The 22744-nt window shown below is 49.7% G+C and overlaps 1 protein-coding gene across 1 annotated transcript in view; it reads left to right on the forward strand.

The window, feature by feature from the left end:
* The window catches only part of LOC100549851 (eukaryotic translation initiation factor 4 gamma 3-like), a 42912-nt gene extending 20170 nt beyond the window's left edge, over positions 1–22742 (forward strand). Inside the window, exons 2-9 of the mRNA XM_031556725.1 lie at positions 1958–2053; positions 6509–6541; positions 14770–14949; positions 15404–15518; positions 17297–17397; positions 18269–18391; positions 19975–20083; positions 22381–22742. Coding sequence (XP_031412585.1) covers positions 2024–2053; positions 6509–6541; positions 14770–14949; positions 15404–15518; positions 17297–17397; positions 18269–18391; positions 19975–20083; positions 22381–22742 — 1053 coding nt within the window. The 5' untranslated portion in view covers positions 1958–2023. The remainder of the gene's footprint in view (positions 1–1957; positions 2054–6508; positions 6542–14769; positions 14950–15403; positions 15519–17296; positions 17398–18268; positions 18392–19974; positions 20084–22380) is intronic.
* The last annotated feature ends 2 nt before the right edge of the window (positions 22743–22744 follow it).

Raw genomic sequence — 22744 nt, forward strand, 5'->3', positions numbered from 1 at the left:
CTGATATTTCCCCCTTTTCGCTGGGAGAAGGAACGGTTGGAGCAGTCTGGGGTAAGGCCTCTTCTCTTGAGATACAGGGCAGGCATGGGAGTCTCCATCGTGTGGGATGTGAGAGGAGCACCCAGATGGACACAGAGCTGTTGGACCTCCTGGGGGAGAGGAAACCTTAATGTCATGATTAATGCCACGATAATGGCAGAAGGTCGGGAGTGAGGTAGCATGGATGCAGGACTTCACTAGATGGTGGACAGAAAGACACCATTTCCTCTGCATCTTGTTAGGGCTCGACTGTTTGATTGACTGAGAGCCCTCACTGCAGCACCGTTACTGCTGTGGGATATGTGAGATAGTGTTTATTATACAGCATGACATGAACAGCTCAAGCAGAATCACACTTGTCAAATAAAAGGGGAAAATATTTGATGCTGCATCTGACATCTCAAAAACTAGAAGACAAATGATTTGTTAATGTGAATTAGAGGCTTTGCCAGTGGTAAGAAAGGAAAGAAACACTGGTTTGAGAGGATTGGGCTAAGTGGGCTCCCCAGGAGGAGGGCAACAGCAAGCCTGCCAGAGGTTGCTGTTTCCAGAGCAGGAGCTGATGAAAGCATTTCATGGCTCTTGGCCCAGTCTTTTCTGTTGTGTTGGTATGAGCTGCTGCAGAATAACATTTTTCAGCTTAATATTCTACCCATTATTCTACATTCACAGCAAAGATCTGATGATATACTTGGAGACAGGGATTTCTATTATCTCCCTGACCCAAAAAGCGATGTGAAAATCAGGTGGAAAATAACAGAGCGTCCTTCTTAGTTAGCTTGTGCAGTGAGAACGCTGTCCTTCAGCGCCTGTGTGCCTGTGCTTGGGTTTTGCTCAGTGATGATCAGCTTGGCTAAGTGGGGCAGCGTGGGGCCAGGCAACGTGATGCTCCTTGAGCCTGGGGGTGAGCAATATGTGTGTTCTCCACATTCATCCACAATCCACCATCGGTAGAACTCCTGTTACACTTTGTAAGGGCTGGCTGATCCTCCCTTGAAGGCCAGGGCAGGCCTGCTTACCCTTGGCATGGTTTGCTGTCTCAGGCACAGAAGGTTTGCAGGCTTCAGCACTGCGTTTCAGGGCTTTGTTGCTGTTCCTAAGCCACTGCTTGCTGTTTGCCTGAAACTGAGCTCCAGGCTTTACGCTGGATCACCAACCGTGCTGCAAATCCTGTCTTGATTGCTGTGGAACTACTGTTGCACAAGTTTCTTTTTTCTTTCTTTATGACATTATTATTTAAAGAAAAGGTAAGCTATAATTGTAGTTGCTATTTTTTTAAGGGCAACTACCCCAAGAAAACATCCTCAGAAAGGAGGAATACCCTGTTGGAATGGTGATTGGTATAGCTCTAAAGCTGTGCTCGTTGTTACTTTGGGCAAATAACATGGGGGGAGAGCATCCAGCAGTACGAATTGTTACAGCCCATTGAAATCAGTGGCACTATGAAAATTTACATAGCCAATGGTATGTCTTACAGCTGTAACAATTTCGGGAGGTTTCATTGTGTTGCAAATGCTTTATAGCAGCAGTGGTTTGTAGTAAATGCATTTGAACTTACTTCTTGTGGATTGTGGAGCATTTGGCAGCAATGCCTACGGCTCCAGCTCTCCCTGGAAACAGGTTCTGAGCAGCCTTCTGGGAACTGCCTGGCCAGAGGGACCAGACCACAGAGTTGTGATGAGAGTTGCACTGGTGTGTGCTTGTCACTATGTTTTCCATGGTGGCACTTCTGGACTTTAATTTGGTTGGATCCTTGACAGAGAAGACTTTCGCCGCTTTAATCACCCGATCTGTTTGTGTGTTGTCTTTTATCTTGAGGGTAATCAACAGCCTGTCTTGATGATGATTCAGTTTTCCACCTTCTGGCGCAAATCCTTGGGTACACTCATGTTGTGTTTACTTTCTTGTTCCCTGGCAGGCTCCTTACCCCTCAGGACAGAATGCAGCTCCAGCCACGCTGGTGTACCCTCAAGCTCCACAAACAATGAACACTCAGCCTCAGACCCGCTCGCCGGTAAGGCAGCCCACCTTTGTTTTACCTTCTTTCTTCCTTGTTTGCGTGGTTCTCTGTGTGTATGTTTGTCTGCAGCACTTGGCCACTTCTCTGGAAAGTCAGTTTTACTGAACTGGAAGCACATTCCAAATGGCAAATCTTGACTGAATATGCAGGCGTTGTCCTCATAGGATAATTTTTCTTATCAGAAAAGAAATGATGGAGGGATTCTCATCTACATTCAAATAACATGATTTATTTTTAGCATAGTTGCTTTCAGGTTCACTTCATTTTAAAGTTAGATTCATTACCAGAGTCTTTCTCTTTGCTTCATTTTTTAATTTTTCTTTAAGGAAGTATTTGCTAAGTGGTAGCACAAAGATCAGTAAATGAAAGCGCTTCTCTGCAGCCACACTCAGTCCCCAGTGGCCTGTGGACTTTACTCAGTGCCACTGGATCAGTTCTACCCATTTACTGCTTAGCAGTAGGTAGGTGCTCACTCATGGAAGGTAGAGCTGCTGTGTCCCCCCCGTCTTGCTGTGGCAATCCCCCTTCCATCTGCCTTCAGGTTTGATTGTCCTCCGCAATCTTTTTGTACTGCTCTGCTATGATGAGCCTTTGGTTCCCTGAGCTCTTGTTGGGAAATCTCCGCTTGTAGTGCAGTCCCACGTGGTGCTAGGAGACCTTCCTGTGGCACTGCGTGCTTAGCCCTGTGCTGCAGGCCTGCTAGCATGCTGCCCCGGTGCCGAAAGCCTCAGATAGCCAAGGGAGCAGCAGTCCCTGCGCCTCTTGTGAACCTGCATATGCGTCGCAACACTTCAGGTTACCTGTGAAACCACTGCACCATTCCCAGCACTCTTCTCTTTTTAGAGTAAGATGAATGCTGCTGAAGCGTGGCAACTGAAAGCCTCCGAGACAGAAGCCTTCTGTTTGCCCACTTAACAGGTACAGTGCAGGGCTAGCTTACCGGTGTGAGCGCACCGATGTGCGTGCCCACTCCTGGGGGTTCTGCCCCCAGGGGCTGCAGGAGGGTTAGTTCTGAGAGCTGCTGACCTCTGTGCCAATGGGTGAGCCAATTAATGCCAGGTTTGATGATGTGATGGGGACCCCACCAGATCCCACTGCTTTCCTAGTCCCCTGTTCTGATCAGTAACGTGGGATACTGGTAGTAAAGCTCTTTGCTCAGTAAGTATATTCAACATCTTTATCTTTAATTGTTGAAAAGCAAAAATAAACTGATATGGTTAGAACTGGAGCAAAACCTGACTGAAGAGCTGCATCTCTAAACCAGTTTTTTTGACAGCCCAGCAGAACAGTGCCAATACATTGCACAGACAACTGGAAGAGGAGGAAGGTTTTGGAACAGAGTCCGGTTTACAGGTCCCTGGCTGGAAGAGGCTGGATAAAATACTGCATTGTAAGCAATATAACAAACTGTACTCCTTCTTGCAGGCGATTGTGCCAATGGCACTGTTTTATTTCTTTATTTATTTTTGTTTTTTTTACCACATCTTTTTTGTTGGCTGATCTGCAGAAATGCACTGATTTGCTTCTTTGCTAAAAGCATGAGCTCCCATGGCAGTTCCTGCCAGGTTAAGTGGCGACAGAACATCCAAAGTTGAATTGAAGTTTGGAGGGTCTGACCTGTTAGGATGGAGACCAGAGTGACTTTGGGTTTTCTGCTCAGCAGATGATGTTTTCAGGAGATTTGGCCAAAAAGGTGTCAAATTGTAGAGGCTTGGCCATTACTAAATAGGTACTGAGGAAGAATTGGCCTGCAATTGTCAGCCATTTCTCTGTGGTCGTGAGCCATTTTTTTTTTTAACTCTCATGTATGCAGTTTTTGCCATCTGCTCTGCTAGTGACCATTTCCACCCCATTACTAAAAGCCACGCACATAACATTCCATTCCACCTCCCCACCCCGAAACAAATGCAAGGCCGGCCACTCCTGGGCTACTCTTGCATTTTGTTCTGGCCTTGGTTTACTTTATTACTATTATTATTTTTCATTTATTTTTAGCCTTTTTTGGTGGTGAGGGGAGGGTGCAGAAGCAGGGGAAGGCGGCAGGATGGCTCTGCCACCCACACGTGGCCCCGTCGTCCCGCTGCGGGGATGCTGCCGGTGCGGCCGGAGCTCCCTCCATGCGGTCTCTGCATCCCAGGGCCATTGGCAATTGCACGGCTCAGGCTTTTCTGTTCCTCCCAGGACAGTTGCCTTTGCAACCCCAACTGGCTTCACGTGTTGTCCCCATTAGCTTCCTAGCGTTGCCGCTGTGGGATAGCGGGAATGTCAAGGTGCAGCTCCAGCAGGGGGAAGGAGAATGAAACCCGAGTTGTCTGGCACTGCCGCAGATGACCTGTTAGGTGGTGGCAGCGCCGGCTGCCCGTTGTGCATCTGCCAAAGGCCGCTGGTGTTTGTGCCACCCGGCGGTGGCTCTTCCCAGATGGGTGCTCGCCGTGCCGGGCCGCCAGGAGCAGATAGCAGCCGTGCCCAGATGCGTGCTGCCAGGTTTCCGCACCCAGCTGTCCTTTCATCCTACGGCCCTCGGAAGAGCAAAGCGTCCGTTTGAATCCAAGCCAGCAGTGACTACAGTTTGTTCTGTTGCTTACAGCTGCTAATAGGAATGAATCCTGTCAACCTGAACTGTTTTTTTTAAGAAAAGCAAAAAATTAAAATAAAAAAAAAATCAATAGCCAGTGGTGACCAGTGCAAATAGATCAGGGTATTTTTAACTAATTTTGAGGGTTTTTTTTTATTTATTTATCTGTATTTTTTTTCTTGTAACACATTGCTGCTCACGCTGGCATAATCTCTGGCTTCCTAAGGTGTAAGCATCAGTTCTTGATGAGAACGAATCTTTCCTGCAGAACAGGGATGAGAGGCGTGTTGACCCTCAGATTAAGCAGCACGAGCTTTTTGTACCCCATTATGCTCTTTTTAGTGCTTCTAAAACACATCCGACATATTTATTTTTCACTGGCATCTAGCAGGGTGTGCAGCCCCACAGAAAGGCCTCTCTCAGCCTTTCCAGGGTCAGCGCTATGCCTTCTTCTCAAACACTAACATTTTTTTGAGGAGCTCTTCCTGAGGAACAGGGACCCAAAGTGCATCCATCTCCGCTAGGCTCCCACAGGTCTTTGGTCTGAAGAGCTGAGAATTTTTTGTGTTTTTTCTTATCTGGAAAGCCGAGGGAGATTGTTCAGGAGTGGCTGCTGGGGGTGGGGATGTCATTGGGTGAGTCAGTGCAGGTGATTCTGTGTGAGCTCTCACGGTAGTCACTGTGTGTGCATTTCCTCATTTCTGATGGTTTTTGACTTTCCACCCAGATGTTGCAGTGAGGTGAAGGTAGAAGGAGTGTGTGAACGTCGGTATTAGAGTCTGCTTCTTGGAGACATGGAAAATGAGTGATTAAAATGTTTATTAGGGAGAAAATCAGCTGGACCAGTGAATATTTAAACTTGCATCTTGTATTTAATGCTACTGAAATAGCAGGGATATAGGGCTGGAAGTCATTCCCACTCCGCTTATTCTGACTGAGAAGAAATCTCTTGTTACAAGAGTCAGTGATTAGCAGCCAGTTTTGATCGCTTTTCTCGTTAGTCCTTTTCTACCATGAGACCCCTGGCAGCCCTCAGGGTCCAGCAGGGGCAGTAGGGGATGTGGGGCAGCGCTGCGCAGTGCTGGGCAGAGAGACATCACAGTGGGACCCGGTCTCATTGCTCCCTTTAATTGTTGGAGCTGTCACCCATAGGTGTACCTGTTCTCATCCGAGAATTCTGCTGATTACGCTGAGAGTTAAGAGCTGAAGTACCTAACTTGGCTTCTTAAAGAGGATACCTTGTCATCTTTATTTATATTTTCCATTTCTTGCATTCATTTTTATTTCTATTTTAACAACCTGTTACTTATTGGAAAATGCTTTAATGTCGACCGAGCATGTTGAATTCTGAATGCTTTCCTCCCCATGTAACCCAGGCGGGTGGGAAGTGACGTGCCCACGCGCGGGGCTGGGGGCTCTCCCGTTCCCAGGGCCAGCAGCGCCCGGGGGCAGCATGGCTTCACCCTGTCCTTCAGACGGGCTGACAGCCCTCGCCAGTACGGACTGGGGAGCGGCTCTGAGGCCAGCTGCTTTCACCATTTACCTCCACTGTAAACATCTGAAAACCTTCGCCGCTGCTGCTTTGAGTTTTTCCTGGGCAGGGTAACGAATGCCTGCACTGCCCCAGGACCTCTAAACGGCCGGCAGCTTTGGCTGTTTGTCCGCCAGCTCCGCAGCAGCGCGCACTCCCCGCAGCGGCGCTCACCCCTTCGATCTCAGTACCTGTCTGTCACTGTCCTGCAGCAGAGCTTTGACTGTTTGTGGTTTTTCTTGTGGGTTTATTTTTGCATAGAGTGTGACATTTTGGTTTCGTCGTGGTGTTTCTGACTCTTTGTGCCTTTCCTTTTGTGTTTGTTTCTCCCGCCTTTCCCCAGTTTGCAGCGGGGCCTCGACCTGCCCATCACCAGGTACAGTACCCTGCCCCTTCATTATCATCCTAAACTAATCTGCTGGGGGAGGGGGTGGTCAGAGGCTGTCACCCACTAACCTGGGGCGGAGGCCGGCTTTGGAGCCCCGCTCCTAGCTGCTAGCACCCACATAACCCCGCTAACAAGCTGCCTGCAATGCGGAGTAACACATAGCTCCAGTTTGGTGTCACTTGCACTCGTTAACCACCCCACTTACACCATTTCCATAGGAATGGAGAAGCGTAGAGGTTGCCAGGTATGTGTGAGATTTGCTTGCCTTTTCGAGGAGCTCACGTTTCTCAAAGCACCCAGTGGATTACATTGCTTGAGCTGAAGACTTCGACACGAGCTGGGCATTCACATCCTTCTGAAAATCCTACTTTTTAAACTCAGAAACTCAAATTCATTCATTCCTTGTGTATATTCCTGGTTATCTGTTATCATTACATTGCTCAGTGTTTTCTTTCCCTCAGTGTATGAAATCCAGGCTCTAGGAATCTTTGTAGTGTTTCTGGGCATCGTTAGAAATTGCTTGACTAAGAAGAAAAAAGTAAGGAATAGTTCTGAAGGTCAAGGGGAGCACTTGTTGGTAGGGAGGGTGCAATAGCAGAGGGATCTGATAGACACACAGCTCTGTTCTGACCTGTCCGAAGTTGTCTTCTCCATCAGCCCCAACAGTCATCTGTGCCGAAGCTCTTTGTCAGTATCTCTGGGGACTGATTTTGTTCCCTCTTGTAGCTTTAGCAGGGACAGAGGTGGCCCGAGCCTCCTGGGTGTGTGGGGCAGCAGGAGGAGGGGCACAGTGGTATGGGAAGTCTCGCCCAGCTTAGTCATTTCCATGTCATTCTTCCTTCTTAAGCTCTTTCCTATGAGAGTGGTGAGGTGCTGGAACAGCTGCCCAGAGAGGCTGTGGATCCCCGTCCATCCCTGGAGGTGTTCAAGGCCAGGTTGGATGGGGCCCTGGGCAGCCTGGGCTGCTGTGAGATGGGGAGGTTGGTGGCCCTGCATGTGGCAGCGGGTTGGAGATTCGTGATCCTTGAAGTCCCTTCCAACCTGGGTCATTCTGTGATTCTGTGATTCCTTGAAAAGAGCCCATTTATTTGAACCACATTAATGGAAAAAAATAATTCAGTTACCTCTAGCAATGTTGGGACAGGCTTACGTCACAGAAGGTGTGTTCCAGGAGAGCTGTAAGTGTCACATCTCTCCTGCTGGTCTGAGGGGCTTGGTGCTACAGCAGTGCATCCTTTGGGACAGCAGGTAAGTGGGACACACTGATCAGCTTTGTGCTTTGTGCCTCAGCGAGCAGCAGGCAGGCATGCACCCTTCCAGAGCAGGACACAAAAAAAGGCTTAGAGAGTAGAATGAGGCGTTTGCTGGACTTGTTTGCAAGCAAACATCATGTGAGAGAGAGAAATGATTTTTTGCATGGCAAGGGATTGCATTGACAGGCTGTGGTGGAGGAATGTTTGCAAGGATTACCGTGCAACATGCAGAACGACAGAGTATCTTGTTTAGGTATTGTTGTTCTTGACCTTGACTTCATCTCTATGTTGATATTATATGATATCGATAATGCATAGTGGGAGACTTCTGTCACCCTGATGTTGGCTGGAAAAGCAACACTGCCACACATACGGAGTCCAGGGGGTTCCTGCAGACTGGGGGCTGTGCTGCTGGAGAGGAGCTTAGAAGAGAAGGACTTTGGTGTCTTGTTGGCCAACAGGGTGAGCATGAGCCAGCAGTGTCCCTGGTGGCCAGGAAGGCCAGTGGGACCCTGGGGTGCATTGCACAGAGCGTGGCCTGCAGAACGAGGGAGGTTCTCCTCCCCTCTCTGCTCTGCCCTGGGGAGGCCACATCTGGAGCACTGGGCCCAGTGCTGGGCTGCCCAGTTCAAGGCAGGCAGGGAACTGCTGGGGAGAGCCCAGGAGGGCTACAGAGAGATGGGGACCTGGAGCTTCTCCTGTGTGAGGAAAGGCTGAGAGCCCTGGGGCTGTTCAGCGTGGGGAGGAGAAGGCTGAGAGGGGATCTGAGCAGCACTTAGAAATGCCTGCAGGGTGGGATGGGGCCAGGCTCTTTTTGGTGGTGCCCAGAGACAGGACGAGGGGCAACGGGCACAAACTGGAACCCAGAAGTTCCATATGAATGTCAGAAAAAATATTTTTATTTTGGAGGTGGCAGAGCTCTGGAACAGGCTGCCCGGAGGGGTGGGGGAGTCTCCTTCTCTGGTGATATTCACAACCCACCTGGAAGCTTTCCTGGGCATCCTGCTCCAGGGAATTAGCAGGGGGTTGAACTGGGGGATCTCCAGAGGTCCTTTCCAACCCCTCTTGCAATGATTACCAGGTTGGTGGAAGCAGAAGCTGGAAGAGTTGGCTCTGTGGTGAGGCAGATCAGCCCTTCAGGAGATGCTCGCAGTGCCGGCAGGGCTCGCTGATGGCCCTGCAGCACCCTGCTGTCGTAATGGGTTAAAGCTTTTTTTGGACCCAGCTATGACTCTGTCACCAGTTAGCATTTATAATTTCCCAAGTGTTTTCCTGGCTTGGGCACTCCATAACTTTTAATCCCAACATCAGTATTTGCCCACCATGCAGACTGGGGGGAGTGGAGAAAGGGATTTTTGCTACTGACCCGTGCAGAGGAGTGACAGCTGTTGGGCGAACTTGTTGCAGAGCCAACATGAGGGGGAATTTGTGTCTAATGTAAATTATTCTTCCATGAACTGGAAGAATGTAGTCTGCTGAAATAGAGAAATATCATGGAATATGAGCAGCAGGCTGTGAGGCTGATTTTGTACCCTAAGAACTCCAAAGTGCATCTCCCACAGTGGTGCTGCTGTGTGTTACGGCAGTGTAATGTGTTCTTGTAGGAAGGCAGCAACACAACGAGGTTTGTAACGATCTGTGTGATGCCATTAATGTGCCTGTTATTGATCCTGCGTCTTTTGCAGTCAAGGGATGGATTACTCTTTAACGTTATTTCTTGTAATTATTAAATCTTCGGAGTCCTCAAATTAGCACAGCTCAAGCACCTGAAGATGGTGGGGGCAGCTGTATCAGTAGTCTCCTCTTGGTCGGGAATGTTCCAGTGGTCCCAATGGCCGGTGCTCCAGGAGGTGTCATCGAAGTCTGTGTGACAGAAAATATTGAGATGAGGTTTAGGATGCTGTGCTGAGTGAATAGCAGCTGAAGTCCAACGGAAACAACCACAGCGTTTCTGATTAAAAGTTAAATGTGCGTAACTAATCCTTGCTGGTAACGCAGCTATGGAGGCACAGCTGGGAGGCCTGGCGTTCTAGCAGGGAGCAGATGGGTGCCATCGAGGGTTTTGCAGCGGTATTTTTACATCTGCTGTCCACTCGTGGCTTCCTGCACAGCCCAGGGGTGCTGCCTTGGTCTGGGCTTGGAAATCCCACGTCCCGCTGTGTGCACGGAGTGTCCCTGTGTGTGTTCTTCCCGTTGGTGTGAAGCTGTTGGGACACCTTGTTGCCTCTGATCCTCACAACTGGAAATAGCAGTTTTCTTTGGAGCTGGAGTCTGAAAATGCAGAATAACCTTTAGTTTGGGAAACAACTTCAGGAGCACACAGGATATTTTAGAATGGATGCTTCGAAGAGGCCACTACAATTAAAAACAGAAATGAGTGTAACTATAAACTCAAAGGTTGTATGGCTTATAATTGTATTTGAGGTGAGTTCACTGGTTGCGGCAGGCTGAGTTGCAGCTCACTGCAGTTTTATTTGGGGTTGTGTGAGTTCTTCTGAGTGCGGCTTATACAGCAGAAGGCATCAGCAGCGTGCTGTGTTACAGAGCCTTGCGGTGCCGAGAGGTCGGAGATTTGCTGCCAGAGTTCATTCGGTCACGGGGATGAACAGACCTTTTGATGGCTTATGGCCAGCAAGTTGAGCTTTGCTTTTACTGCCTTTCTCCGCAGTTCTGTGCGGGGCTCCATGGACCATTGCAGCTTCCAGCCTCACTGCAGTGGAGCAATCTGAGCAGCGCCCAGTGCGCTCTGCTGTCCCCAGGAGCTGCGCTGCGCAGTGGAGCTTTCAGAGCATTTCCCTGGGAGTGAGGACTGAGAAATCTGGAGTCAATAGAAAATCGATTAAGACGCAGTGGAGGTTTATCAGGAGGTTGGCGCTTGCTTTGGTCATTTATTTGCCAGCTTGCAAATCCGGTGTCTCTTATGGCAGCCCTTCAGCAGGCAGTGCCTGGGACCACAGGGTCGTGTGTGGGAGGAAAACTAAAGCCGAATATGCTTAATAAGAGAATATTGGGATGTCTGTAAGGACTGATTAGGTTAGTGGCAGAGTAGTGCTGAGAGGGTAGGCAGGAGGTTCGTGGTGGATTTCCTTCATTGATCACCGTGGCACAAAGAGCAGGTAATGTCTGCAAGCAAACCTGATGAGTTCAAGGCTGGGAAGTACAGCCAGCATAGGGAGCCTGTGTGAGAAGGACCAGTGCAGTGGAAGCAAGGTGCAATTCAGCATCACAGAAGGCAGACCCTCGCAACTCAGTGCCAAGGGAAATACTAAGTGTTGGCTGGGATCACCTGTGTGATGCCATCGTTACATGAGCAAGAGCAGTTATTTCCAGTTGGAAAAGGGAGTTATTACTGCTGTGTTAGGAAATAGTGGCAAAACCATGTCTGGGGTATGAGTGTGATTATCCTGCTCTTATTTTCCACAAAGATTTCCTTGGGCAGATACAAGGAGGGCTGCTGAGGTGATGAGAGCTTGTTGAGCGGACTGGAAGAGTTTAGCTAACAGAGGTGGACAGGTAAGGGGTGAGACTGGGACTTGAGGACCACAGCTCAGTTCTTCTCTGCTTCCTTGTTGACTCGAGAGTGTTTTACACTAATTTGACCACTGCTGGAATATAGCAGGGCTTTTTGAAGGCAGTGGTCTGGGAGGGCTTCTGTCGGAAGCATCAGAGCACCTTTGTTCTGGCTCTGTGTGGGTACTGTGGGCCAAGTTCTGCATTTTCTGGAAGAAGGAGGGGCGCAACGTCTGTTTTTAACCTCCTGGCATTCTCCTGTAGGGTACCATTAGCATTACTTGAAAATGGTGTCTGTGTGGGCACCCCTTTGACCTTTCAAGACAAATCTTTTAGCAAACCAAATCAACGTAATAAAATATTTCTATGCATGACTTCGAATATTGCTAGTTTAGCTTCGAAGGGACTTAAGAGAGGAGAAAGCATCAAGATGTCTGACAGTGCAGCGTTTGGGCAGTAAAACCCATAAACAAACCTGTTGCACAGTGCTCTGAAATCTGATTTTCTTGTGTATTTTAATTTGACTTACAGGAACTGGAATAATTCAAAGTAATGCAGACTTTGCTGGAGACCTCTGTGGCTGGCTCTTCCACATCCTCCTGTTGTCTCGTTTGGAATGACAGATCTGCTTCTTTTCTTGCTGTGTCCTTCTTCCTAGAAGTAATGAGAACCTTATTTTTTTCCCTTCCTCTCTGGATCCGAGCTCCTCTCTGATGGTGTGGGCAGTGTTGTGGAGAGGTTGTTGGTTTGGTTGGTCTGCTTGCTTAACCCCAAGTTTCCTTGCTGGAGGTTCTCCTTCTGCCATAGAGCATCTTGGCACTCCCCTGGTGTTACTGAGTGCTTGGTGGAAGGGCTGTCCTGCCTGCCGCCACCCAACGTGGTGTACAGAGCATGCTTTCATTCCATCTGCCAAGGCAGGAAGGAGAGCTGGCTTGTGTTCCTCGAGGAGCAGTTTTTCCAGCATGTCTCCCCTACCCCTCATGTTTCATGCTCTGCCAGAGGCAGAAAGGAAAAGCAGTCCGTAAGCCAGCACTTTCCATTGCTGTCAGGTTTTCCTCTGCCATTTCAGTGCTGTGTTACCAGCAGGCCCCTGACACGTGTCTGCAGGAGTGTGGGGTGGCACCCACGTGCACCGCTGCAGGATTCCCAGCTTCTGCCCTGCTGCTGGGGAGCGTCCGTCTCCACCACCTTCACTCTGGATAGATGCAGAACCGTGGTGGCTATTGCCTTTTCTCTTTTCTTCTTTTCTTTTCTTTTCTTCCTCTCCTCTTTTCTTGTCTTTTCTCATTCTTCCCTTCCCTTTCTCCTTCATTCCCTACTGCACTTTGGCTCTCCCAGAGTTCTGCAACCCGCTAATAGCATAGTAATGGTCATAACTCAGCAGTTGGCAGTGGAGGAAGAAAGGACATGATTTCCTTCATTCCTGAACCTTGAGTACAGGCCCTTCCAAGGCATCCCCCCTGATGGTTCTGCACATTTATCAGTAGCTCTGAGAATAATGAAGAGAAGTGGCAATGAAAGAAAATGTTTTAGAATTCTTTTTGGACTTTTTGATGTCTTCAGGGATTGAGGAATTGCAGAATTCAGTTAATCTCACTGTAAATTTAACATATATCCAGGCAGTGGTTCCCCTGCATCTAGACAGCCGCACAGCTGTTAGTGGAGGAGCAGAGCAGCACTGCTCTTCCCGTTCTCTTCCTGCACCCTCACTTCCAGATGTCCCCATGCAGCTGCCTTCTGTCTGGTCACACGGAGCAGTGATGGTTCTGCACCCAGGCTCACAGGGTTGGACGTAAGGCGTTGTGCTCACCTTAATTGTGTCTGGATTTCTGCAGCAGGGATTGGCTTTTCTGGAGACGTGGTTTGGTGTGGGAGCACTGTAGGTATCATCGAGCGCTCAGGAGCACCAGAACGACCATTTTAATTTCATCATCATGTCACATAGAGGCATCACAGCTTCCTTCTGCCCTACCCTGTTCTCTCCGAATGCCGAGGCAAACCAGCCCAGCTCATGCTTTCATCCCTTAGCAGTTACCCTCTCTTTTTTTGGTTCTCACCGCTCATGATGCAGTTACTCACAGGCTGTTTGCATTGATACACTTCATCAGTCAGCTGTCTTTCGTGTGATGTACGATGACCTAATTTTATTATTGTTATTTTTTTGCTTAGCAATTAAATACGTGGCATTTCTTATCCTTCCAGTCTGGATGCAGAAGTGGAGACCAAACCCATGATTTGAGCATGTGTTACTGCTTTATCTACTTTGTATTACTGAAAGAGACCAGAAAGGAAAAATGTTTGACTTAGGAACAGAGTAAATACAGAGTCTTTGTGTAGCATCACAATTCCTACAGTTAATTATTGGTTGTTTTTTTTTCTTTATTATTATTAATTTCTGTACTTCCATATGAAACCTTTCAAGAGGAGTTTCTGCCCCTGATGTGGGGCTCTGGTAGGACAGTCCTGCACCAGTTCAGTGTCCTTCTTGCTGTTTGTGTAGGAGCTCAGTCACAACAGGGCAGAAAGATGAATGGAGCTGTGTGCAGTTAGGGTGCATGTTAAATCCTATTCCTTCCTATTGATCTGTAAGCTGTTCCATTGGCTTTCTTTCTGTTTCCTGCTGCTTTCTTGCTTCGTTATTGAAGGGAGGATTCAGACCTATACAGGTAATTTTAACTCCTGGTTCTGCATGGCATAAATGTCTCTTTATCACTCGCATCATTATTCTGTTAGTGAATGCCTGACTGTCTGCATACCTTACCAGCTGGGTCTGAGGGTTGCCAGGGCTCGCAGCTGGAGCGAGGGCTGCTGTGAATGCTCCATCCCGGGATGCTGGTGCCTTTCCCAGTGCTTCCGAGTCGAGACCTGAGCGCATTCCAGTGGGTTCCTTGGTTTCCTGGACCTGTTCCACTCGTTTGGGGCATCACTTCATGCAAACATGATAGAGGAGTTTGGTGCCACCTGGAAGAGGTTGCCACCCTTCTGGAAACGAAGCACAAGACAAGTCCTGTGGCTCGGTTTGCATGGGGCATCTCCGGCCTTCGTAAAGCTGGGCCTTCACCTGTTCTGGAGTTAGACTGAAACAGCTGCCTTGATCTTTGATTTCCTGATGAAGGTGGCTTTTGGCAGTCAGCCCACCTTATAAAAGCATGTTTGACAGAAATTGTGTTTCTGGCAGTTGCTGTGAAAGTTGGGGTGTATAATTCAGTAGGCGCAAACTCATCTAGCTAGATGTAGTTTCACACCTGGCAAAAATCGAAGGTGCTAGCATGAGCTTGTTGTTTACAAATAGAAATTGTCCTGCTGTTTTCTGAATGTGTGGCAACCCTTTGGAAGTAGTACTGAATGGCAATATTGTCTGCCTTTGTAATGGTGCTGCCCATCCTTCCCCAGAAGGACTGACCGACTCTTTGTTCTCTCCTCTCTCCTCCCTCTCCCCATTCCCTGCCCCAGTTTTTTCAGAGGCCTCAAATCCAGCCTCCACGAGCCACCATCCAGAACAGCAGCCCTTCCATCCGTCCTGGTGCACAAACACCGACCGCAGTGTATCAGACCAACCAACACATCATGATGGTTAATCACCTGCCGATGCCGTATCCCATGCCTCAGGCACCCCAGTACTGTATACCACAGGTACAGATACCTTTCCCAGGCACTCTAGAAGCCAAGCAACCTTTGCTCTGTCTGGATTTTCTCCGTGACTGCTGCAGCATCAGCAGAGGGAGAGAGATGTACCTCTCCTTGCATATTTAGACCCCAACCTTCTCTTTTATGAAATATCTGCTCATCTGAGCACAGAGGCATTAGTAGTAAATTATCCCCTTAGTTTTCGAGGTCCTTTCAGAAACTGTGAAATCAAGCTCCTTGGACAATGCTGTAGATGTCTTTAAATTGACTTAACAGCTCTAAAACCTCGGGCTTTGTAAGAAACGCAGTATTACCGAAAGCAGGGGAGTGACTTGTCTTTGTAAAGAAGTTTGACAGCCTCATCTTTATTGATTGTTGAGGGTTCTGTTACATTTCCTTCATGCAGCAGCACACCATCCCCTGTCTCTTTGTAAACAGGTGGTTATGTTTTTCCTCCTAGTATCGGCACAGCGGCCCGCCCTACGTCGGGCCCCCCCAGCAGTACCCTGTGCAGCCGCCGGGGCCAGGCCCCTTCTATCCAGGACCGGGTCCTGGAGAATTCCCCAACGCCTACGGTGAGTTCTGCTTGGAGATTTCCTGGATGTGTTTTTTGCACTTGTCAAGCTGAAGATTTATAATACCAAACTGGATTAGCATTTATTTGAACTTTAAATAGCTGCTCGATTTGGTTGCGTCGTGGCCCTTATTATTCACTCCTGAAAAAATCACAGTAACGGAGATTTGTTTGTGTGAATGCTCAAGGAAAGGCTGCAGCTCATAGAACTACCCACCATCACACGTGAACAAGAATAGTGGCTGGCTATTATTCCCTGCTAGATCGTCATTATTGATTAAGGTGTTGTCAGTCCATCCCTCAGCCCTTGTTTCCTCTGAACCATGCCCTCCATGTGTGCACAGTAAGAGAGTTTAGCATCTTTGGTTCCTGTGTTCCTCGTTTGGTGTTTACAAAGGGAGAAGGGCAGGCCTCGTGCCTTACCTCCTGTCTGGTGCTGCGGGCCGTGTGGTCACCCTGTGCCCTGTACTGTAGCTGTTTGCACGTGGTGCTGAGTGTGTGTGACACTGTTTCTCAGGCCCTGAGGCTCAGAGCCACACCACAAAGCAGAGGGGCTTCCTCCTCCATCCCCCAGCAGCACACAGCCATCTCTCTCCTGGCTCCCCGCGTGCAGATGGATGAGCGTCCGTCTCTCCCATGGCACCTCTTCCTTTGGCAGAAGTCTTCTTGGCAGAAGGCTTCTTCCAAAGCCCTTGGAAGGGCCTTGGAAACCCTTTGTCATTTCTAGCATGCTGCCGTATGCAATACATGCCACACTCGCAGCACAGTCCCCTCAAGAGTTTCTGCAGGATCTGTCAGCACAGACAAACCTGCTCTGTTTGAATACTGCAAGACACCTATTTCTGCAGTCAATGTAAGCACTGCACTAAGTAAAGCACTGTTATTACCGTTATTTGCCTTGCCTTGCCCACTTCTAAGAACCCTGGGAAACCCCAGGATGTTCCAACAAACCCTTCCTTTGGAGCTGCAGCAGTGGGGCCTGCTCTCAGCCCTTGCTTTCCAGCTTACAGCTTGAGGAATGCATCCTTTGAAGATGCAGATCAGATTGTGCAGGGCCGGGTTCGCTGGCTTTCGTGTATTTCTCCACTTGTTTGAGATAGCAGTAACCTCCTGTTATGGTTACAGTGGTCACAGAGACGTCAGACAGTGCAGATTTTCATTCCCATTTAAAGGTTAGTTCAGCTGAAGAATAATTAATTTAGGGGGGAGTGAAAGCAAGTGGCCATCTAGCATCCATGGAAAAACAGACAACAACCCTGCATTGCACGCTTGCCTGCTGTCTGGTATGTGGGCAGGAGACAGCTCTGCTGTGACACTCCTGTTTGTCGAGCACTTCTGGAAGCACTTCTGGAACCTATTCTCTGTGAGCCGGTCTCACTGCATAAAGAAAATGCAGTGGTGTTGGATGTCAGGCACGCAGTCAGCAATGCGGTTTAATTTTGGAGTGCTGTCTGTGCCCATGCTTCTTTGTGTCACCCAGCAGTGGAGCCCAAGGGGAGCACATTGCTTTTCCTGCCCTAGGGGTCTCAGTAGCCACTGAGGCACATGCTAAGCTCTCATGTGAAGAAGTGACCTTATCTCCTGTCTTGCTGGAGCAGCAGCTCCCATTTAGTGGAAGTGGGGAAGAGCAAAACAGACTGGTTTGCAGCTGGAAGTTGTGTTTGTCAAAAGAAGGGCAGGAGGAGCAGGTGGACAAACAGCTTCACCTCTTGTGTTTGGTTTTGTTTCGTTAACAAACAAGTTGAATCTCTCACTCATTTCTGTGCTGTCCTTCCCCAGGAACACCTTTCTACCCGAGTCAGCCGGTGTATCAGTCAGCGCCCATCATAGTGCCTACGCAGCAGCAGCAGCCTCCACCAGCAAAAAGAGAGAAAAAAACGGTAAGGGAGCCTCTCTGACAGTACGTTGTCTCTGGGCACTGCCCTGCTGCTAAGGCTGAAGGAAATGGGTGAGGGCTTGAGCTGAACTCTGAGCTTTATCTTCAGAGGGGCTGACTCTTCCATCTCACACCCACACTGCATTGGCACCGTGCAGTGCTGACTTCATTTCAGTTTGATGGGGAACCTTTCTGTGCTGTTCTGTAACGTCACAGCCAGATGGGAGGGAACACACTTCTGCAGCTCGTGGGAACCCACAAGCTATACACTGAAGAATATATGCACTGATACTTCATTCCATGTGGCCCGATGAATTCCCACCCGCAGTGACAGCGGTTCAGGTGCTGGTTGAGTGCTAGTCAGTGTGTTCTCAGGTGTTTGGTTTTGGATTGCATGCTCCATCTCAGTGTGGAAGAGGAAAACAGAAAGGCTTTCTCCTGTCCCAGCAGCTGGGCTGCCAAGGCCACTGCATCACCTATTGGGGTAATATGAGGCTTTTTATTTCTTTCTTTTTGTTTGGCAAGGTTATTTCTGTAGCTAAACTGCTAGATTGTCCAACTTTCGCTAAGCTTATTTTCCAAACCTAGAGACCATAGATGCAAAGCAGGGCGCATATTTCGTCTTAAAGTTGTGCCACACTTGCTTTAGATCCAAGGGAAGAGGTGCGTGTATTTGATGAGCATTTTGATTGAATCTGGTTTTAAGATGAGGGGATGAAATACCATGCATTTCAGGTTGCAGTGCTCCTGCAGAGCATCAGCTCAGCCTGGAGCATCTCATGCTGTGTGGGACGGCAGCATGTCCTGCCCCTGAGCTCCAGGGACAGCATGTGAAGGAAGACTCACTCAAACACTTTCTTTGTTCCAAACCGTAGATCCGGATCCGGGATCCGAACCAGGGGGGCAAAGATATAACAGAAGAAATAATGTCTGGCGGGGGCAGCAGGAACCCAACGCCGCCCATCGTCAGACCCACCTCCACCCCGACCCCTCCTCAGGTAACAGCATGACTGTGGGCTTTGCCCTTTGTTAGAGCAGCTTTTTTATCTTCCATCCACACCAGCAACACCTGGATGCTCTTTCCCTAAGTTGTCCATGTCCTTAAGCTTTTTTTTCCCCAGGTTTGGTCATTTTCAGCAGCCCTCAGCTTGTAACATGTAGAGCTGCTATGCTGCTGGCAGTCCCTCCTTCCCCTCGTGTGTGTCAGCAGCGGTGGTCGAAGCTGGTGAAGGCTTTGGGGAGGATGTGGTGTTTCCACTACTGGCTCATGCGCCCTATGGGTCATGCCTGGGGCTGGTGGTACATCTCAGATCACATTACTGTCTGTACTAAAGCCCTCCTGCTTTAGTCTTCCTTTCGGGTGCTACAGTGACAGTAACTCAGGCCATTTACCATGGAATTTCCGAATCTGGTTTTGGTGCGTTCAGCCTCTAAACGGAAAGAAACAAACAACAAAACCAAATCAACAGAAAAGGCATTTTTCTGACCTAAGAAAAGGCACAAATATCCCAAAGTGTCATTTTCCATAGTTCATAAATCCCTTGAAAAATTCTGCTCTGGACCCTTTGGAGCCCCTGTATCACCTGAGAGGTCTGTGTTCCGTGGACAACAATTAAGCTGATTGGAAACCTGGGGCTGCTGGGTCCTTTCTGGACCAGGAGAGCAGTGCAGATAGGCAGAGCTGCCATGAGCACATATCCACCTTGACATGGACCCCAAAGTCTGAAAGTGGAAGTGTGGACAAGCTGCAGACAGCCGTTTCAGAGTGCTTATGGGTGGTGCAGCTAATGCAGGCACTCACCGGGTTGCTTCTGCATTCAGAAGTCAATTTGAAGGTACTATAATTAAGTCAAACAGGACAAAATAAATGCTTCTCAAGAGGAGGTTAATAAGCCTCGATTTCTTATCAGCTGTCATTTGTATGCAGCGGTGGTGTCCAATCATCTGCTCTAAGCAAGGTATGCAAATACTTCATAGTTTCGTAGCCAGGCTTCGTTTTGATTAGCTACTTGGAGCCACTTTTGTTAATGACAGAAGAGCTCTGAAATAGAGCTCACCAGTGAAATTTCATTTGTGCAACACAACTGAAAATTCAAGCTCGCTCAAGCCAGGAGATTCAAAGTTGTGGTCCCAACAGTATCTGTAATTTCTGTTAAGCAAGAGTGTTCTGCCCTGCTCAGAGGCAGTAGCTGAAGAAGTTGGAAAGGGGAGTCCCAGGAAAGGGAGGAGATGGGCAGAGCTTCTTTTTAGGGAAATGCATTCAGCGTGGATTTCTGGCAGTGTGTCTGAAAGGAGCTGGACAGCCATGTCCTGAGCACTCTGCTCTGCCAGGTTGGGTTCTGCAGGAGGAGCATCCTGAGCATCCTTCTCAGCTGTGTGACCTGCTGCTCCTGCAGTGTGTTTCTGCGTATAGTAGGCACCAAGCTCCCTCTGTGCTGGCATTCTCTTCTTTTCTCCCTGCCTCTTGGTTTTCCTTTCTCCCCCGTGCTCTTCTCATCTCCCCCTTCCCTGCTTGCATTCACATTGCCAATTTTTCTGTTCTCACGTTCATTGCTGCCCTGTTTTGTCCTTCCACCCTCAGCAGCTGCCCAGCCAGGTCCCAGAGCCCGGCCCTGTGCTCTATGGGCCAGTGGAGAGCAGCCACCTCACCGCCAGCACCGCCGGCCCCGCGGCCATCGCCCCGAAGCAAGGTTGGTCATCGGATATTTCCTCTGCTGTTATTTTTAGCCATTTTTCTCCTTTCTTGTTCCAGTTGGAATATTTTTGGCAGGGAGAGAAGCGGGGTGGCATTCAGCAGCAGTAGAAGGGGAGGGGCCGTCTCTTCCTCCAGTGGAACATGGAACAATGTGTTGCTAAGGGAATTAATTGAAATTTGCCGATGTGAAACTGCTTAACAAAAAATGATGTTAAAGCTTATATGTCCTGAACATTATTCCGGAGCAGTGAGAAGTGTGAAGCTCCTCTCACCCACGTGCCACCCTTCAGAAACAAATGTATGTCAGGAAAGGGCTCTTAGCAGAGAGGCTTGGCATCGCTGCTGCCATTCATCGGCCATAGCAGAGCATCCTAGGGATGCCCGGAGAGCTCTGGCCTGTGGGCGTGGGAGAGAGTAATTAGAAAAACTGTGATTGGGCCATGAGTCTCAGAAATGGCTCACCAAAAAGAAACCAGGGCACAGATGGAAAAGGTTTCCCAAAGTGATCACGTTTCATTCTTACGCCTCAGAATGCGTGTTTGAAGGGGGGTCTTCAGCTGTCTGTGTGGAGAGGAGATGTCAGAGGAGGGGAGGTGCTGTGCACCAGGTCCTGCAGTGACACTTTAGGGCCATTAAAAGCTTCAGTGAGCGATGTGTGTGGTGCGGGGCTGGCGCTGTGTATAGCAGCACTGCTGTTGGCAGCCTTTGGAATCCTTGGATTTCTCTACAAGATGAGCAGTCCGTGCTCTGGGTTCACAGCTGTTGCAGCAGTCCCTGGCTGTCAGGCTGTGCAGGTCGTGCAGGGATGCAGGCAGGCAGAGCTGTGTGCTGCAGCACCGTGTGGGCAAGCAGTGCTCAGTGCTGTCGGTGCCCCTGGTGTGTGCAGAGCACTGCAGTGCACTCTGGTGAGCAGCAGCTCTGCCTCACAAATATCCGTGCTGGGACAAAGGGTGGAAAAATGGCAGCGAGCCCAGCGATTATTTTTGGATAAACAGCGTGGAGCTGGGCTGGGTTCCCATGTCCAGCTGGATCTCACCCAGCACCCCACTGCCTCCCTTGGGCACACCGAGGGAAGGTAAGCGGGCTGAGTCAGCGTGCATGAGTGGCTCCCATCTGTTGTTTGGCCTTCCCAGCCACGTGTTGGTCCTTGTCTCTGTGGTCGCGCACAGATGGGAATCCTCACCAGGACTTGGAGATTTGGTCTCCAAGGAAAGATGTGCTTCTCCTCGGCCAGGTTTGCTCGTGGCTTTGAAATCCCCCTCTGGTTCCTTCTCTCATTGAATTCTGCACGCACAGTCCTCCCTGCATGAGGTGCAGGTTGAAGGCTGTGTGTTTGGACCACCGCTTTCCAGATGCAGCTGTATGACTTCTGCTGTGTTTTTATCTCCCAGAATGTTTTTTCTGGGCTCTTCAAATGTTGTTTTTTTTTTGTTGTTTTGGTTTTTTTGAGCAATCACATTTATCTCTGGGGAGAGAATACCCAGGCAGTGTTTATAGAGAGCTGTAAATGTCAGGAATGCTCCACGAGTTCTCAGCAGCCACGTTCCAGAATCAGAGGTGACGCATTTTCTTCTCTAAACCAGTTCTGGGTTGTTCTAGAGAGCCTTCAGAATCCAAATCCAACCCTCCTGAGCCTTTGGACCACAAACACGTGGCGGCAGTGGTGCTGTTTGGTGGCAGCTGTGCTTCACCCACTTTTGTTTCTGCTTTCTTTGGAAAAGATATCTCCTCTTGGCTGAAATTTAGAACAAAAGTGGGATTATGTCCTTCGGTCAGTTGTGCTGGGGGTGCTGGAGCTTAGAACTAACAAGTCCAGAAGAAGCTGAATGTGTCATAGCGGTGATGATGATGTGATGCATGGCAGCCATAAAGCACAGCGCGTCACCAGCCGTGGGGCAGCATCCCCTGGCACTGCTGTCCAGAGCTGTGGGTGCCCCATCCCTGGAGTGCCCCAGGCTGTGGCTGGGCCCTGGGCAGCCTGAGCTGGTGGGGGCTGCCAGCCCATGGTAGGCGTGGGGCTGGGTGGGCTTTAAGGCCCCTTCCAATCTCAGCCATCCCACGGCTGTGAGACGATGCGGTGATGCTGGCGGGGAGCTCGCAGGCCGCTGGCGACTCTCGGTACCCGTTTGCCTGTCAGGAGCAGAGCTACAGCCTTGTATTCCTCTGCGGCAGAATCCAACTCAGATGCGTCTTCTGTGGAGCTCCCGGAGCAGGGGAGCTGGGGCCAGGAGTGCAGCTACAGTGGGGAACGGTGTCCAGTTTGTAACATTGCCTTTTGTTTTCCTTTCCCAGAAGAGAAGCCAAAACCAGACCCAGTATTAAAGCCGTCTTCTCCCGTGCTCCGGGCAGAGCCCGCAGCAGAGAAGCAGGACCCGGCCATGGCGCTGGCTGAGCCCACCCCTCCGCACACCCCGCCGGCCCCCGCTGCGGCCCCGTCGCCGCCCCCGCCCCGCTCACAGCCGCTGCCACCGCCGCTCCCGCTAAACCCTCGCCCACCGCCGACCCCGAGGAGAGATGTGAAGTCGCTTCCCCCAAGGAGGAGGCGATGCCTCTCCCCGGCCCGGACACGTCGGTCGCGGAGCCCGCAGAGGAGCCCCGCGGCGAATTGTGCCGGGAGGCGGGCGGCGCTGCGGCCCCCGGTGATGTTCCGGTGACT

Source organism: Meleagris gallopavo, chromosome 23 (genome assembly GCF_000146605.3).
Source record: "Meleagris gallopavo isolate NT-WF06-2002-E0010 breed Aviagen turkey brand Nicholas breeding stock chromosome 23, Turkey_5.1, whole genome shotgun sequence".
NCBI classification, from domain to species: domain Eukaryota; kingdom Metazoa; phylum Chordata; class Aves; order Galliformes; family Phasianidae; genus Meleagris; species Meleagris gallopavo.